The 16,952-nt window shown below is 54.7% G+C and overlaps 1 protein-coding gene across 1 annotated transcript in view; it reads right to left on the bottom strand.

Moving 5' to 3' along the window:
• Positions 1-16,673, bottom strand: part of VWC2 (von Willebrand factor C domain containing 2) — a 124,572-nt gene extending 107,899 nt beyond the window's left edge. The window contains exons 1-2 of the mRNA XM_060632086.3: positions 16,545-16,673; positions 13,796-14,618 (exon numbers count right to left, since the gene is read on the bottom strand). Coding sequence (XP_060488069.1) covers positions 13,796-14,515 — 720 coding nt within the window. The 5' untranslated portion in view covers positions 14,516-14,618; positions 16,545-16,673. The remainder of the gene's footprint in view (positions 1-13,795; positions 14,619-16,544) is intronic.
• Between the last annotated feature and the right edge of the window lie 279 nt (positions 16,674-16,952).

Genomic DNA, 16,952 nt, shown 5'->3' with positions numbered 1-16,952 from the left:
GCCAACGGGAGCTTTCCAGCGCGTCTTAGGAAGAATGAAAGTAGAGGAGAATGTCTTTCAAGAGGTAGAAATCCTCAGATGCTGAGTAATTACCCAGAAGAGATGAGATTCCTAAGACCTCAAAGGACAGAGATACCCCTAAGACACTTCGCAACTGAACTGATACAGAACCACGTTTTCCACCATCGGCAGGTGTGGGGAGCCCCGGAGCGGAAGGAAATCATCCTAAAACTCAGGAGCGTTACTTCTTCAGCGTTTGCGCACCTGAGTTCTGTTTGCACATCCTGACCCTGTCACGGAATTTATTTGACGACCCTGTTGAATTCAGCAACAAGTTGCCAGAGGCACCAACTAAAAACTTTGCTGGGGATGACCAGCAGCTTCCCCAAAGTCACTGTCACATTTTTGTCACCAGATGGCGAAAGCGTCCTTTCCAGCTGCCGAGCTTGCTTTCAAAGTGCCAGGCAGCCACACTTGTTAACGTGTGATGCACTCAGAGGGAAATCACAAAGTCCCCTTCTATTTAAACCACCGGGTCTTATTAGCTTCCGATTGCCGGGAGCTGTGTTATTTGGGCGCTGGAGAAAAATGCTGGAGCGCTGCCTTTCAACTCTGCTTCCCCCCCCACCTCCCCGGAGTGAAACACACCCCCGAGTCTGGTGAATTGCCAAGAACCTCCGGGGAAGCAGCCTGAACTGGGGGTCTGGTTGGTCCACCGCGCCTCTCCTGTACAAGCCTCATGCATGTGTCCCGGGCCTCCCCAGGTCTCCCTGCAAGAAGCCGGGAGGTGCTATGCAGGGCACGGCTTTCTTTCCACAGTCCCCTCAAAGCAGATCTCTCCCCAAGGCTACGTCAGGTCGCTTACCTGAAACCATCTTATTAAACTAGGCAAGGCACCTGCAAAGCTCCATTTCCACACGGGAAAACAGCAGGGTCCTTCAGGGACACCGATGCACCTGCCTGCCAGCCTGCATCCTCCAGGCCTTCCATCGGTCAAGACCAGCACGGAGCGCTCGGACCTGCGTGCCCCTCTGCCCTGCCTTCTGTTCCCCAAAGTGAAATGGGCTTCATCCTTGGCCACCTTCCAGCCTCCAGCACAAGCCACTGGCCACCCAGGGACAGAACACTGCGGCTCCCCAGGCCCTGCAGGAGAGATTATTTTTGTTGTTGTTGTTCTCTTTGTCTTTCCACTCTCTGTCAGAGAACGGATTTGCACACAAAGGGACTTAATTAAGAACTGTCCCCAGAAGCTGTCAGCTTTTCAGTGAGGGGAAGAAAACCACCCCGCCCACCACACAACAGACTAACAGTACAACAGTCTGACACCCCAACGCCACATCAGAGAGTGGCTTTTCCTTCTTCGTGGTTTAGCTTGTGGCAAGACTGTCTAATCACGTCCTTCAAATCCCCTCGTGATGGATTCCCTCAGATTAACACAGATCATGAGGGAACTCACTTAAGAGAAGGGAGAAAAATGCTGGCCGTGTTTACGTGGTGCATTCTTCTTGGTGGCAAACAGCTGAGTAGCTTGGCTAGAAGAACATTGGTGAACATTCTGGAATGTTCTGACCTGACAGATCACACGGTCAGATGAGATGCGAAAAAGACCACGCGGGCTTCCTGTCATGGAGTGCGTGTTTGGGTCCCCCCAAAATTAACGTTGGAGCCTTAACCCCCCAGTGGGATGGGAGCTGAGGTCAGGAGGGTGGGGCCCCAAGGTTTGATTCCTGTCCTTCAAATACAAGGAAGAGCCTGGTGATCGCGGTCAGCTTTCTCCCCATCGTATGAGGACCCGGGGAGAAGGTGGCCATCTTGAGCCTCAACAGAACCAGACCTTGCTGGCACCATGATGTCAGACTCCCAGCCTCCAGAACTGTGAGAAGTAAATGTCTGTAAACTTCTGCAGTGGGGGCAGACATGTGCCCACAGTGGGCCAGCCCCTGGCCCCCAGACCCTGGCCTGCTGCACACAGAGCAGGGCAGGGAGAGAGGAGAGCCCGTGATCACAGGCAGCCAGACCGGGACCCCCATGCTGGGATACTGGGTCTGCACAGAGCCCCTCTCCTCTGACCCTGGGAGCAGGGTGCCATTGAGACTTGGGGGGGTTGGTTTACATTAATAGATGCTCTGCTCATTCAGATTCCTAAACTAAGCCCTGAATGGAAAGGACACATTGCCAACTGGGCACTGCCAGCCTGGGGCCAGCCTGGGGCCAGACTGGGGCGGTAAGGGCCCCGGGGAAAGATGTTGTTAAAGCCAAACTTCACTGTTTTAAAAATGGGAAAATCTACAGCCTCTTGTGTTAGAATAAAGAGTGAAACATAAGTTATCCCTGGAGAGAAAGAAACAGGGCTTGTTCCTCATTTTATACCTAAATGACTAAAATGAAATATCTCTCAAAGATGGGGCGCCTGTGGGGGACTCAGCCGGTTGAACGTCTGACTCTTGATTTCAGCTCAGGTCATGATCTCACAGTTTGTGAGTTCAAGCCCTGCGTGGGGCTCCATGCTGACAGCATGGAGCCTGCTTGGGATTCTCTCTCTCTCTCTCTCTCTCTCTCTTCCCCTCTCCAGCTTGTGCTTTCTCTCTCTAAATAAATCAACATTGAAAAAAAAAAAAATCCTTCCAAGGAGTAGGCTTTTAAAAGGTGGGTATGAGGGCGGGATGTGGGATTGGTTCTCTCTGAAGGATCACAAATTCAAAATTTTTTCAGGGGCCCGTCGCGTAAGAAAACAAGGTGGTGAACCAGGTGCATGATAGCGAGTGGTGGGGACTGGGGCACGCTAGGAAACTTAACACGCTGAAACCCATAGGCACATCTCATCCTAACAACACACACACACACACACACACACACACACCCCAGAAGAAAACAGAACCATGCCGCTCCGTGTTGGCATTCTTCCTTCGAGACGGCAAGAATAAGGCTTGTCCTCGGCAGGGAGGAACAAAGACGACCCAAGAAGCACGTCTGTCTCCTCTGCCCAGAGCTGGCCAGGCTCCAGGAACAGGGCCCACGCTTCCCAGCTATCAGGTGGCCACGCAGACACCCGTCTGGACGACATGTGAGGTCAGGGTCTGACTGTCCTGAAGCTCCGTTCCGTGCACAGCAGTTGCTGATTCCCGGGAAGGTGCTGGACCGCGGCCCAAGCCCAGGCCTCATGCCATTGGCCCCGCGCTCCTTTCCAAAGCTGAGCCTCTTCCAGAGCGTCCTGGAATGACAACAGGACACTGCCAGCCTGTTCTTCTCCAGATAGGGAAGTCCCCGTCCGCGGTGGAGAAGACACGACAGGGCTCACTCACAAAGACATCCTCTTGGCTCTTAGGTCCCAGAGAGCCGACCCTGGCGGTCACCAGGTGCAAGATGAGCTTTCTTCCTTGGCTTCCTGGAGGGCATGGGGACCAGAGGGGATCTCCGCCCTCAGCCGGAGGTGACATGAGCAGAGTTGATCCCTCAGGCTGCCTGCGTCCCCGGCTCTTCACAGGCCCAGGGGAAGCCAGTGGCCTTGTCTGATTTCTTTCTCTTCCAGTCTACCCACCCCTGAAATGTCTGCATGCGTGACATGGCTAAGCCACCAGCGGGTCAAAGAACACGTGCGCAGGGCATCCTGGCCACTGAGGACTCCCTGCCCCGTGGCTGTGGGGACAGAGATGCCCCCGTGACAACCTGTCCACTGGCCCAGGGCCGAGTGTCACTCAGAATATAACCATCAATGATTCAAGAGTGGGACCAGGAGCCCAGCTATAGCTTCTGATACCTTCACGGGAATTAATAAGTAAGAGTCGTGGCTTGTTTGAAACTAAGTTTGTGTTTTCTCTGCCCTAAGCCTCCTACTGAGGGACCGCTTTCAAAAGTCACACGACATTCAAAAGTAAAATATGAGAGGTTGTTTTTAAAGCTGAACAAGGGAGATACATTTGTGTAGCATGTCAACCTTTGAGGAAAGCAAAAAGGCAAAACGGGAGGACCAATCGTTCTGGTACACTTTGGTAGAGACATTACTATTTATTTCTGAGCTGCCTCACGGACAACAGGTACCGAGAGCCAAGAAGGAGGGGCGTATCATCTTGAAGTGATCTAAAGTTTAAAAAAATATTTTTCCCAACGTTTTTATTTATTTTTAGAGACAGAGAGGCAGAGAAAGAGCGGGGGAGGCAGAGAGAGAGAGGAGACACAGAATCTGAAGCAGGCTCCAGGCTCCAAGCTGTCAGCAGAAAGCCCGACGCCGGGCTCGAACTCACGAACCCGCAAGATCATGACCTGAGCTGAAGTCAGACGCTTAACCGACTGAGCCACCCAGGTGCCCCGAAACATCTGAATTTTATTACAGGAGGGGCAGGAATGATCACCCACAGGCAAAGGGAGCTTGGTGGCGTCTGTGATCAGCAGTCCTGGAAAGCAGGAGGGCCTTTGCAACTGCTTACCTATGGCATGATTTGGCCTAAAGCTGAGCTAGCTGCCCCCCACCCCCTGCCCTGGTAATAACTTTTTTCCAAGAACATTTACCAGTTGTATCTGATGGCATTTCCTGTTTGTTTAAGGATAAAGTTGGAACTCAAAATCCATATCTGTAGTCCAGGTGTTCAATTCTAGCCCTCTGGATGTTGGTTATCAGGGGCCATTCTCCACTCTGTAGGATTTTGGCAGCATGTCTGGCCTCCACTCATTGGATGTCAGTAGCATCCCATCCCACCCCAGTTTTGACCACCAAAAACGTCTGCACCCATTGAACAAGTCCCCACAGGGGCAACATGACCCTCAGCTGAGAACCACTGGTCTATGCTTCAGTGAGCAGTAACTTTTCTTCCATTCCTTCTTGACTCTGTGACTTGGCTTCCCAGGTCATGTTCTCCTTCCTGAGTTTCATCCTTTACACTGCATTTTGAAGTTGCTTTACTTATGGTTCGTTTGGTGGCATGCTCTATTTTTGTTTAAAAATATCTTCATTCAGCCTCCTTCCTGAAGGATAGTTTTGCTGGATACGTAAATTGGATTAACTCTTCTTTTCTCTTTGTTCTTTAAACACATTCTTCTACTGTTTGGGGTCTTTCTACCAGTGATAAGAAGTCAGCTGTCGGCCTAGTTACTGTTATTTTGAAGGTAAAGTCTGTTTTCTCTGGATGCTCTTAAAATCTTTTGCCTTCAGTGCTCTGCAGTCTCACTATGATATGGCTACGGGTGAATGTATTTTTGTTTATCTTTCTTTTTTTAAATATTTTTTAATGTTTATTTATTTTTGAGAGAGAGACAGAATCGAGCAGGAGAGGGGGAGAGACAGAGGGAGACACAGAATCCAAAGCAGGCTCCAGGCTCTGAGCTGTCAGCACAGAGCCCGATGCTGGGCTGGAACCCAGGAACCTCGAGAACATGACCTGATCCGAAGTCAGACGCTTAACCAACTGAGCCACCCAGGTGTTCCTGTTTACCTTTCTTTAAATTCCTAGGGATTCATTAATTGGAAAATCAAGGTCTTTCAACTAGAATGTCTGGCATTCCATCCCTTCATTTTTCCTGTATTTTCTACTGCCTCTTCCAGAATTCTGATCTGATCCACGTTATCTCTTCTCTGTCCTCCATGTAACAAAGCATCTCCTTCCTACGTTCCATCTGTGTGTCCATATTTCACTCTGGGTGACTTCTCCAAATCTATCTGCTAGTTCGTTGAATTAGCTTATAACCTGTACCTGATGTAAAGCTGAACCCTCCCATTGATTATCAATTCAAACTATTATATACTGCTGTATACAAGTTCTACCTGATTCTTCTTCAAAACTGATCAGTATTGGGAATATACTTGTTTTGTCTATCTATGCATTTTATTTTAACATAGAGTTTTTGCATATTAAATAGTCTCATTTTTATTCCAACATCTGGGTCTCACTGGATTACTTTAGTCTCAGCAAACTCTTGCTTACGATGCCCCTTCTTGTGTGTAATTTTAATTTTGCTATCACATTCTTTGGAATGCTACTGGTGGGGATTCTTTGCGGCCCCGGGGGAGGGTGCATTCCTCCTGGGGACATTTGTTTCTATCAGACACCTGTCGTCATTGCCAGCCAGGGACGCCACTCCCCCCCCAACCCTGCCTTTCAGCACAAATACCCCACCTGGATTTTCTGGACCATCCAGGGAAGCAGCTTCATGCTCGTAAGACAGCACATGCACTAGATACAGAAAACGTTCAGAAAAAACCTGTCAGCTCAACTCAGCCGTGAGGCCCATCCAGGGGGGTCTGTCTGCAGTCCTCCTTTGCAGGACATGCTTTTTGGGGGAGCATGGCCTTATGAGATACACCCCGGTGTGATGTTCTCTCTCCCTGGGGCCATGGGTTTGTCAGGTACCCCAGCCTCGATCCCAGGCATCAGACGATGCTCTCAGATGGTCACCACTGCAAGGTTGACTTTCCTGTCTGGATTTTACCTCTAGGGATTAATTTTTCTCAATTTTTTTTCCCATTTCAGCTGTGCTTTTAAGAAGATGAGTGGGTTTTTTTTTTAATGTTTATTTATTTTTGACAGAGAGAGAGAGAGAGAGAGACAGAGAGCACGAGTGGGGGAGGGGCAGAGAGAGAGGGAGACACAGAATCCGAAGCAGGTGCCAGGCTCCCAGCCATCAGCACAGAGCCAGACGTGGGGCTCGAACCCACAAACTGTGAGATCATGATCTGAGCAAAGTCGGGCGCTCAACCAACTGAGCCACGCAGGCACCCCAAGATGTGTTTTCTATGATATCTGGGATTTCACGAGTTTTTTTAAGTGCTGGGTTTTCGGGCTATTAGTTTTCTCTATTCCCGGGCGAAGGGTGGTCTCACCACGTTTAAAGCAAAATCCTTTCCACCATAACCAGAGATCATGGCACAGAGCCACACGGCTTCTTAATTTTCCATCCCTATGCTTCTCCATGGGCCTCGGGCTTCTGAGAGAACTCACAGGGCCATGGGCAGATGCCTGACATCATCCTTTTCTGCAGATTCGAAAGGCACTCCGTGTCCTGGCCGCACCCCAGTGCCCGACAGAAATAGAATGAGAAGTGAAATCCAGCTGGCAGGATCTCAGGCTTGGAACAGAAACAGCAAAAAAAGGATTTCCAGCTATGTGGTCAGAAGCATACCACAAAGGATGGCTATAGGGTACACAGGCTAGGTGGAAAAGCATCATCTTCCACCCAAACTCACAATTGTGCTCTTTGAGACAAACTCTTCTCCTCTTCCCCCTAGAAACCTGTCCCAGGCATGCCCTGTCATTTAAAAACAAACCTTCGACAAGAGTCTAGATGGGCAGCTTCCAGCTGGGTGCCTTGCAGAGCCCCACGATGCTTCTCACAGCACATCACACACCTTGTGGTCACTGCCTGCGACGTTGGGGTCACTGCCCGTTTACTGGGGGCACTCCAAGGTTTGGCGTTATGTCTCCAGGATCGTGTCCAAAGCCTGGCAAGTATTTACCCCCAAAAATATATTTAAAAATGTTTTCTTTTGAGGTTTGTTTTTGAAAGAGAGACAGACTGGGAGTGGGGGAGGGGCAGAGAGAGAGAGGGAGACACAGAATCCGAAACAGCCTCCAGGCTCTGAGCTGTCGGCACAGAGTCTGACATGGGGCTCGAGCTCACGAAGTGTGAGATCGTGGCCTGAGCCGAAGTGGGACGCTTGACCGACTGACCACCCAGGCACCCGCAAAAAAATATTTTTGAATTAAAAAATGCAAGAAGAAATTCTTGTTGGGATTGATCAGATTTGGAGATACCTTCCACCAAAGGAAATATTTATGGGAAAACCCCAGAGAGGCCCTCCCTAATGCTGAACCTCCACAGTCAGTCTTCCCAGGGACTAAAAACCCTCCAGGGGGGTAGTCACCTCCCACAAGAGGCACGCTCACCAGGGAAGCCCCCAGAAACCACATTCACCTGGCTGCAGGCTTATTCTCTCTCTCTCTCTCTCTCTTTTTTTTTCAGTTTGTTCAGAGCTTTGTAGGTTCAAGTTGCCTTCACGTATATCTCATTTACTTCTCATAAACTGAGAGATAAGCAGGATACTCTTTACTTTGGACCACTGGAAAATAGGAGGCTCTGAGAATTGTTCAGGGGTACGAGAATGAAACAGAACAAGGGCTCACACAGACATCTTTAGAGGGTTAAGTGCTCTGTCCTAGAGGACGCTGAGACCCTCCACTTACACTGAAGGAGGCGGACACTCAAGATGTCCTACTCGGAAGGACACAGATACTTATTTTGTTCTAGATGGCCTGAGTCAAACCCACAAAAATAACCCCTTGGCCAAGTTGGTCCAGCACTGGACACAAATGTGGGGCAGGTGTCCCAAACCTGTTCGAGCTTTCCCTTCTCCACGTACCTGGGATTCTCGTGGTCACACACAAGATGCCACTTCATGACCATATGGTCACGGGCATAAGATGGCATAGTTGGAAGGGCAACAGTCTAGGACTCAGATCCTGGTTCCATCATTTACTAGCTCCATAACTTGGATCAAGTCACTTAACCATGTTGAATTTTGAAGGTCAACACCTGGCCACACCGGAAAGTTTCAGAGAAAGCATATGGACTTCCCCCTTTAAAACAATTGTTACTCTTAGTGATCCTGAGTGGCTCAGTCAGCTGAGCGTCTGACTTTGGCTCGGGTCATGATCTCGCAGTTCATGAGTTTAAGCCCCACCTCAGGCTCTGTGCTGACAGCTCAGTGCCTGGAGCCTGCTTTGGATTCTGTGTCTCCCTCTCTCTCTCTCTGCCCCTCCCCTGCTAGTGCTCTGTCTCCCTCTCTCTCAAAAATAAATAAGCATTAAAAAATTTTTAAAACAAACTGCTACTGTTTAAATGGCTTTGGGCAAGAAAGGCAGAAACTGACAGGTCCAGAATTGAGAAAATCTTACTCAGAACCCAACCAAACTCAGGCTTAGCAACAACACAAGCATCCGGCCGACTAGAGAACATTAGCTTTACGCAGCTTGATTCATTGTACTTTGCAAAGGTAAATAATAATAGTATTGTTTTATGTTAAGTAACATCAACCTGAAGAACGGAAATAAATACCATGCAACTGAAAAATATGATGAACGTGTCTCTCTCCTGGCACCTTTTCATAATTGCAATAGAGATCTACTTGGAGCTTTTGATTCCAGATTTCATGGAGGAAGTTTTTTCATTACTAAACTTCTGGAAAGGAGATTCTGCAGCAGGGTTAATCATGGGTCAGACACTGACGCCCTGGGAGAGCCTGGGCTCCCCGGCGGCCCCACATCCCTGTGCCTGCGGATCTCTGTCCAGCTGCCTCCGGTTCAACAGGCCTCTCGCTCTGAAAAACAGGCGAGCAAGCAGTACTTATTAATAATGCAGCGTCTCTTTTTCTTCAAAGACTTCCACAATTGCTAATCAGAGTTCCTGATCACTACGAGAGCCACCGCGGACAGGCGGAACTGGCATCACACGACCCAGAAGCCAAGACGCGAGCAGTGTTCATGTTCCTGGAGGGCCTTATCCACAGGCGGGGGTTGTATAAATTGCTTAGATGCTACAAAGCACTGGGACAAGCTTGCGGACCCCGCTTCTAACCTCACGGTCCCCCAGGGCATCAGGAGACCCCGTGAGGGGAACAACTTAATTTTGTGGCTCAAACTGCAATTGTTTTCTGTTGGTAAACTCCAAATCTGACCTGCTGCCTGCCTTCCTGCCTGGTAGTCATCGGGGCAGATCTGAAACTGCTCCAGGGAGCCCCCACCGGAGAGCCGCTCATTAGTTGTGTCTGGCTCACAAATCTACCGCCATAAACAGTACAGTAGGTCCTAACAGCGCTCGGAATGGAATAGGCACAGAACGACAGTGGTTTAGGTGGGCTGCCTGCCTGGCTATGCTTCTCGGGCAGTGAATTTATCACCAATCACCCCTGCACCTTCTTTGTAAATTCTTTCTTCAATCGTACTTGCCAGAGAGGCTTCCCCTGGCCACAGTCCTTGTATCTCCTTGGGCTCGTCCATGTGAGGTCAACTCTGGCCTCCGACACCTGTTATGGCTATGTTACAGCCTGGACTGTGCCCTCCCTCCCAAATTCTCAGGTTCAGGTGCCAACCCCCGGTACCTCCAACTGTGACCGTATTTCAAGACAAGATCTTTACAGAGGCAATTACGTTAAAATGAGGTCATCCAGGTGGGCCCCAATCTAATATGACCTGTGTGAGGAGACTGGACGCAGACGCACACAGAGCGTGAACTTGGTGAGGACACAGGGAGAAGACGGCCGTCTACAACGCCAAGGAGAGAGGCCTCCGAAGAAACCAACCCTGCCCCCACCTTGATCTCGGACGCCCAGCCTCCAGAACCGTGAAACAATAAATCTCTATGGTTTAAGCTGCCTGGTCTGTGGTCCTTTATGACGGCAATGCCAGCAAATGAGCATGTCCCCAGGAAGCAGAGAACACGTGAAAATGCCATTCATTTTAAAATAAAAAAAAAAAAAAAATACAAACCAGCAGACCAGGCTTCCTTCTCCAAAGTTGGATACCTGCTCGTGTAAGTTGAAGAACAGACCACTTGGTGGAATTTGAGAGGCAGTGGAGAAAACTCCACCAGCAACTACATTTTTACGTGGCTACACAAATTAAGTTGTAAACACCCCTAGAGACATGAGGATGTTACTCTAGTCATTATCAGCGTAAGGGGATTTCGTGGGCGTGGCGAGTGAGGTCTTCCACTGACATCTGGCCGAGATTATCAGCCAAGCTGCGAAGAAGAGGGATTGTGATGGCGTCTGTAGGGAGCAGGGAGAGGAGGGAAAAGACGAAACTGTGAAAATTGGGCAAAGAGCCACATGCCCAAGAAAGAGCAGCCCAGGAAGACGGAGGGAAGCCGCCTCTCAGGGGCCAGATGCACAGCATCACAGGCACCAGGCAGGATCTGTTTCCCAGACAGACGCCCAGAGTGAGCCCCCAGCATCCATCACTACCTCCCTTTCTCTGGGGAAGCACAGAACAGACGCCTCAGACACCTGTGTGCCTCCCGGGGAAGGAGGCCCAGCACTGGCCTCCCTTTCCCCTCCTTCCTTGCTGCGGTGACCAGCATTCCAAGCAAGACACACACGGACCACAACCCCTGTTTCCTTAACCTTTTCTTCGGAGAAGAGCAAAGCGCTTCAGACAGAACGTGCTCTCCTTTTCCACTGCCCGCACACGGTGCTGTGCAAACTACAGACCACACTAGCGGAGTTCTCGCTGAAAGCCCAGAACCTCCAGAGCAGAGAGGTGGACAGTGGTCGTGCCCGGGCACTCGGCACCGCAGCTGGGCGTAACCGCAACCCCCCTAGTCACAGAAACGAGCATGACATACACATCGTGCAGAATGAAATCATTAGAGGGTTGTGCGTGTTAGGGGAGCAAGCGCGACACCGAACGCGTAGAAGCTTTGCGACATTCATGCACGTGTCCATCCTGGCAGCCGCTGATGACTGGATGAAAGTTGAGAATGAAGTACCACTTGGAGACGAGAGATGTACTTAACACTCAAAAGAGAGGTTCACGGGTACCTTAATTCTTCCCAAGAGTATCATCTCTCCAATCTCCCGTTTGTTGCCAACATCCCCCATCTCCAGAGCCTGCAACACGTTCTGCTTCCTGACCAACGATTTTTGAATCACATAAGAGTCCCCCCCCACCCCCACCCCTTCCCTGGCTCGCAAAGGCAGCTCCGTGGCACCCAGCACTTAGCGATGAATTACTACAACACAAGTTTGAATTCTTCTGTCTGTCATCTCAGGCAGATGACTGGCCACCCTGTGGCGTGTCTGGGATTTTTAGATCGAAATGCAGCTGACTTCGTGAGACTCTTTTAGGAAATGACTATAAAACAAGATACAATGCAACCAACAAATGCAAACGATAAAAACTAACGACTTGCCTTTGTTCTTATAACCCTGAGAGATTTTTCTCATGAGCCTAAAACTCAAGAGAATTATTTTGTTGGGCTCATGCCTACAGCCCCGGCCCAGGCCAACATGGAAGGTACCCCTGGGTAGGGAAGATATCTCTTCCCAGAGTAGATACCTACCTCTGGGTAAGGAAGGTACCTCTGGGTAAGCACCTGGGAAGGTACCTGGGTTTTGCCAGGACCTTTGCTTCAGCACCAACGCACCTGGGGAGACGTGTGCCCGGCTTCCCACTAGCAAGGGAGCCTTGTGAGGGCAGGGCGCCTACCTAACTCCTGGTGTATGGTCAGGGTCTGGTTCATAGGAGTTTCTCGACAAAGTTGTCTTTGTTTCTTCGAAGGGCTGGAGTGAACAACTGTGCTAAACAGGCTGGCCTGGGGATGCATCCTGGGCATGAGGCCGGCCGTTAGAGCTCCAACCAGCCTTAGCTAACAGATGAGGAAAACAACCCCAGAGGAAAGATGCGATTTGTCCTTGTCGTGCTGGTTAGTGGCAAGGCCAGGATGGACACCTGTGTTTCCCGACTCTAAATCCCAGCACTCCTTCCACACTTGCTACCTTATCTACAGATCAGTCCTTCCTGGCTTTCTATTTCTACCACACCAGGGATTGATTCTTCAAATTCCTTAGGGGCCATCACATCCTGGGCATATCCTGAATGTGTGGATCTCCGAGGCTGGGCTCCGGGGGCCTCTAGCAGGATTCCTTTCCCCCTGCCTTCCCTCCCTGCTCAGTGCTGGGGGCTGCAGGCCCCAGGACGCCCCCTGTCACCCAGGAAACCCTCTCTCTGCCCAGTCAACAGGCCACGTGTCCAGACAGGCCTCCCTTGGGGGGTCTGGATGAAGATCTGTGCAGTTCTGCCCAGGCCACGGAGCGGGGGAGAGGCAGGGCTGTTAGAGTTCCCCGAGGGACCAGCACGTGCAAGGGGCCAGCATCTCCATCCAAACCTGTGCCCCAGCGGGGCTGGGCTTCTGTTTCACATAGCAGCATGTAAGGGGAAAAGCAGACAATGTGCATTAGCACAGCTCGGCCTGACTCATGAGTCTGCTTCTTAACGGCAACCTTGTCTTCACCCTGTTATTTAAATATTCTATGCCTCAGTTTCCTCTTCCCCATCAACCGGAGATCACAGGTAAGCATCTGTTTCACAGTATGTTATGAGGTTTAACCAAGTTAACACACGGGAAAAGCGCGGCCTGCAGCCTGACGCACAGTAGGTGCTCAGGAGATGGCCAGCGCTGTAAACACTGTTACTAGTATGCCCCTAAAATAATAATAATAATGATAATAATAATAATAATAATAATAACCCTAAACCACACTTTCTGGTTTTTGCCATCCACTGTTTTGGCATCCAATGATCAAGCATTTTCTTTTCCTTTTGAGGACATTTGCGTGATACTCCAACCCATAATCTGGGGAGATGGCTTATTTATAGGAATGGTCTCCCTTAATTAGCTATTAGCAGAAGACTATACCCCAAATGGCACGCCGAATTACCCGTGTTTGGAAACAGGTTGAGCATTTCAGCGGCCACGCTTTTTAAATTAGAAGCAGTGGATTACCAGGGACAGCACAGCCAGTAAGTGCTGGGGGTGGGGGGGCGGCCGTCCCCTCAATGCCGTGGGCCTCACCCTCTCCAAACCCTTTCACGGCGAAGACCCGAGAAATTAATGTGGATCGGCCACTTTGCCTTAAAGATTACCTCCGCTCTGAAAAGACAGATCGTGTTGAGGGGACGCGAGCACAGCGCTGTCCGCCTCTGGGAACCAGAACGCGCCTCTTCTTCAAAGTGGGGGCGCCTAGCGCGCGGGGAGGTTTCACCCCGCGGCGGGAGGTGCAAAGTGGCCCCGGCGGGCGCTCGCCTCTTACCACGAACTCCTCCAGAGTCTGGTAGGTCTTGCCCCGGAACTCGCAGTAGTTCTTCCTCTCCTTGCACTGCGGACAGCACTGGCTCGTGTCGACGTGGATGCAGCGCGGGTGCAGCCGCGGGCACTCGGGCTGCGCGCACAGCGGCCCCTCCTCGGTGCACAGGCACGGGCAGGCCGAGGGGCCCGGCGCGAACTTCTCCCCGATGGCGTACACGAAGCCGCTCTCGTCCACGCAGCCCTTTCCGCGGTAGTCCGGGTACGCGTACTCCTCCGGCGGTTCCGGCGTGGGCGCCAGGTCCGGGCCGGCTGCGTCCTGGGCGGCGGCGGCGGCAGCGGCGGCGGCGGCGGCGGCCGGGGGCTCCCCCTGCGGGGTGTCCCCGCGGGCCCGGCCCTGCAGGTCCCCGGCCTTGGCGCCCCCGCCCTGGGCGGCCCAGGCCTGCTTCTGCTTGCTCCACGCCTCCCGGCCGGCGAGCCCGCGGCCGCCCTTGCTCTTCCAGTCCCGGCCGCCGCCGCCCTCGTCCCTCGCGGGGCGCCCGAGCTCGCTCACCCGCCCCGGGCCGTCCCGAGACGCGTGCTCGCGCTTCTCCTGGCCCGGCTGCTCCGGCGCCTGGGCCAGCTTCTCCAGCGGGATGCTCGGACTGCACAGAGCCACCATCAGGCAGCAGGTGACCAGGAGGGAACTGGACAGCGCGCCAACTGCCATCGCAGTGGAGCTGGGCATCCCCTACCACGTCCCGGCGGGCGGGCGGGCGGGGAGCGCGGCCGAGGGGCGAGTCGCATTCACAGCCCGGGGGCGCGCCGCCGCCAGCCGGGAGCCGCCGTCCCTGCGGAGAGAACAGCAGCACAGCTGAGCCCCGCGGCCCGCGCGCGCCCGGCCCCCACCCGGCCCCGCGCCGCCCGGCCCCGGCAGCGCTCTAGAGGAACGAGCCGTGCGGCGCGGGCGGGGGCAGCATGCCCAGCGTCGGAGCCCCGCCGGCCCCCCAGACCTCACAGATGGGGCACGCGGACGTGGCGGCGGGGTCCCCGAGAGATGCCGGCCGGCGGCGTTTCTCCCGCGGCCGCGGCTAGCGGTGGGGACGGCCCTGGGCGGGTGGCGGAGCCGCGGCTGCCGGAATGCAGCGAGCCGGTCCCGCGCCCCCCTGCGAAACTCGGATGGAGCCACATAATCCGGGAGCCCGGGGTGTGCCCCCTGGGGTGCCAGCCACGCGGTCTCAAAGGTTACTCAATGGAGAATTCCGCAGTGGAGTTGGGCACGGGAGACCGTCCGGGAGGATGTGGGGGGACCCCCCTGGCTCTCCTTAGGGCCTTTGGGGAACGGGGAGGGAGGGGGTTAACAGAGCTCCCAGGACCCCGTGATTCATTTCCCAACAACTTTTTAAATGCCTGCTGGACAGGGAGCAGAAGCCACATCCCCGCCCTCCTCCCCTGGCCCAGAAGCTCGGGAGGATGTCCCTGACCGCCCCCGGAGGCGGGGTCGGGGGTCCCGGAGGCTTCGGCTCCCCCACGGGTCCCCCCGCGCCCTGCCAGCCGCTCAGCAACTCGGAGCGTTGGCGAGAGATCCCCGAGCGGGCCGCAGCGCTGGGTTCGTGATCGCTTTCACCCAGGGCGGGGGGGGGGGGGGGTCGTAGCGGTGGAGCCCGAAGTGCCCAGGCAGCACCAAGCAGTGCGTTGGGGGAGCTGGGGGTGCAGGGCGGGAGCGAGTCCCTTTCACTCTCCCCATCTCCCAAAGCCTCTCTGGATCCCAAAGTTTCTGCCGCCCAAAGGGGCCACGAGAACCCTAGACGCGCCGCAGGGTGCGGGCAACCCAGCCTCTCCCCACCTCGCCGTCCATCCTCCACCCCTCCACCCGGCGCGCTCCAGGGGGTCTTTACCCCGCCCCCTCCCACCGCCCAAACCCCCCTCCAGGAGACCTAGAACGACTGTGCCCTGTGCTCACTCCCAGCCCCGGCTCGATGGACCGCAGCCCAGGGCGAGCCACCAGATTACAAACTTGGGGTCGGGGGTTCGGGAGGATGGGGTCCTCCCGAGCAGCCAGAGGGTGGAGCGGTGCCCCGGGCGCGTCCCGGCGCTCTGGGCGCCGACACCCCACATGCACCCTCGGGCCCCGGGGGCGGGCGCGCAGCCTACATACATGAGCGCAGGGCGCGGGCCGGACGCCGGGCTCGCGGCGGGCTCCGGGTCGGCAGCGGCGGGCGCGGTCCCCGGGCGCCGGCGCCCATCCTCTGCCGGCGGGGGAGCCGCGCGGGGCGCAGCGCGGTGAGGGCAGCCCCACCTGCGCGCTCCGCCCGGCGCGTGCACCCGGCTAGGGCGGCTCCGCGGGCTTGCCCGGCGCGCTGCCCAACTCGCGTCCGCGCCCGCGCCGCCCTCCGCCGCTCCGCCCCGGGTCTCGTCCCCGCGGCTCCGCCGCCGAGCGCGCCCTGGGGCCGCCGGGCTCGGCCTCGCCTTCTCCAGCCGCGGGGCGCGGGGAGGTCGCCGCGCCAGGTGACCGGAGGCCGGGCCGCCGCGGCGCGTCGGAGGGAGCCAGGAGAAGCCCGGAGCGCGGCGGGCGGGCGGCCGGGCGGCCGGGCGAGTGGCACCGGGCCGGCCAGGGAGCCCGCGCGCCCGCCTCCCGCCGCCTCCCGCCCCGCGCGCTCCCCGCTCCCTCCGCGGCGGCCCCCGCTTTCTCGCCAGGCGTCGCTGCGGCGGCCTGGCGCCGCGGGGAGTCAGGGACCTCCCGCCCCCTCGCTCCCGCGCCCGGCAGCGCGACCCACCTGTCAGTCCCTCGCGCGGCCGCCTGCCCACCCCGGCTGCCATTCTCCTGCCTCGTCACTCACTCTCCACTGCGCCTTTCATCCGCGCCTTTTTCTTTCCTTGATTCTTTTCTTCAATTTCTTCCTTCCTAATTACCCCCCCCCCCCCCGCCCCGGCCTTCCTGCCTGTGGACAGCTTGGTTTGGCCCCTGTTGAAAACCCCCCAAACTCTTCGATTTGGAATTCGAAGGCCGCGTTAGCTTAGCCGACTGTCGCGAGTTATTTTCCTCTTTGCATGCGGAGACACAGAGGTGTATAGACGGGTGAGAGTAAGAAACGCATAAAAATCCGGACAGCGTCCCTTCTGAATCTCTGCCAACCTCTCTCCCGCCCCTCAGTGTCCCTTTCCCTGCTCGCTCTCTGTCCGCC

The sequence above is a fragment of the Panthera onca genome, chromosome A2 (assembly GCF_046562875.1).
Source record: "Panthera onca isolate mPanOnc1 chromosome A2, mPanOnc1 haplotype 2, whole genome shotgun sequence".
Lineage (NCBI taxonomy): Eukaryota > Metazoa > Chordata > Mammalia > Carnivora > Felidae > Panthera > Panthera onca.
This window is presented reverse-complemented; position numbering and strand designations above follow the sequence as displayed.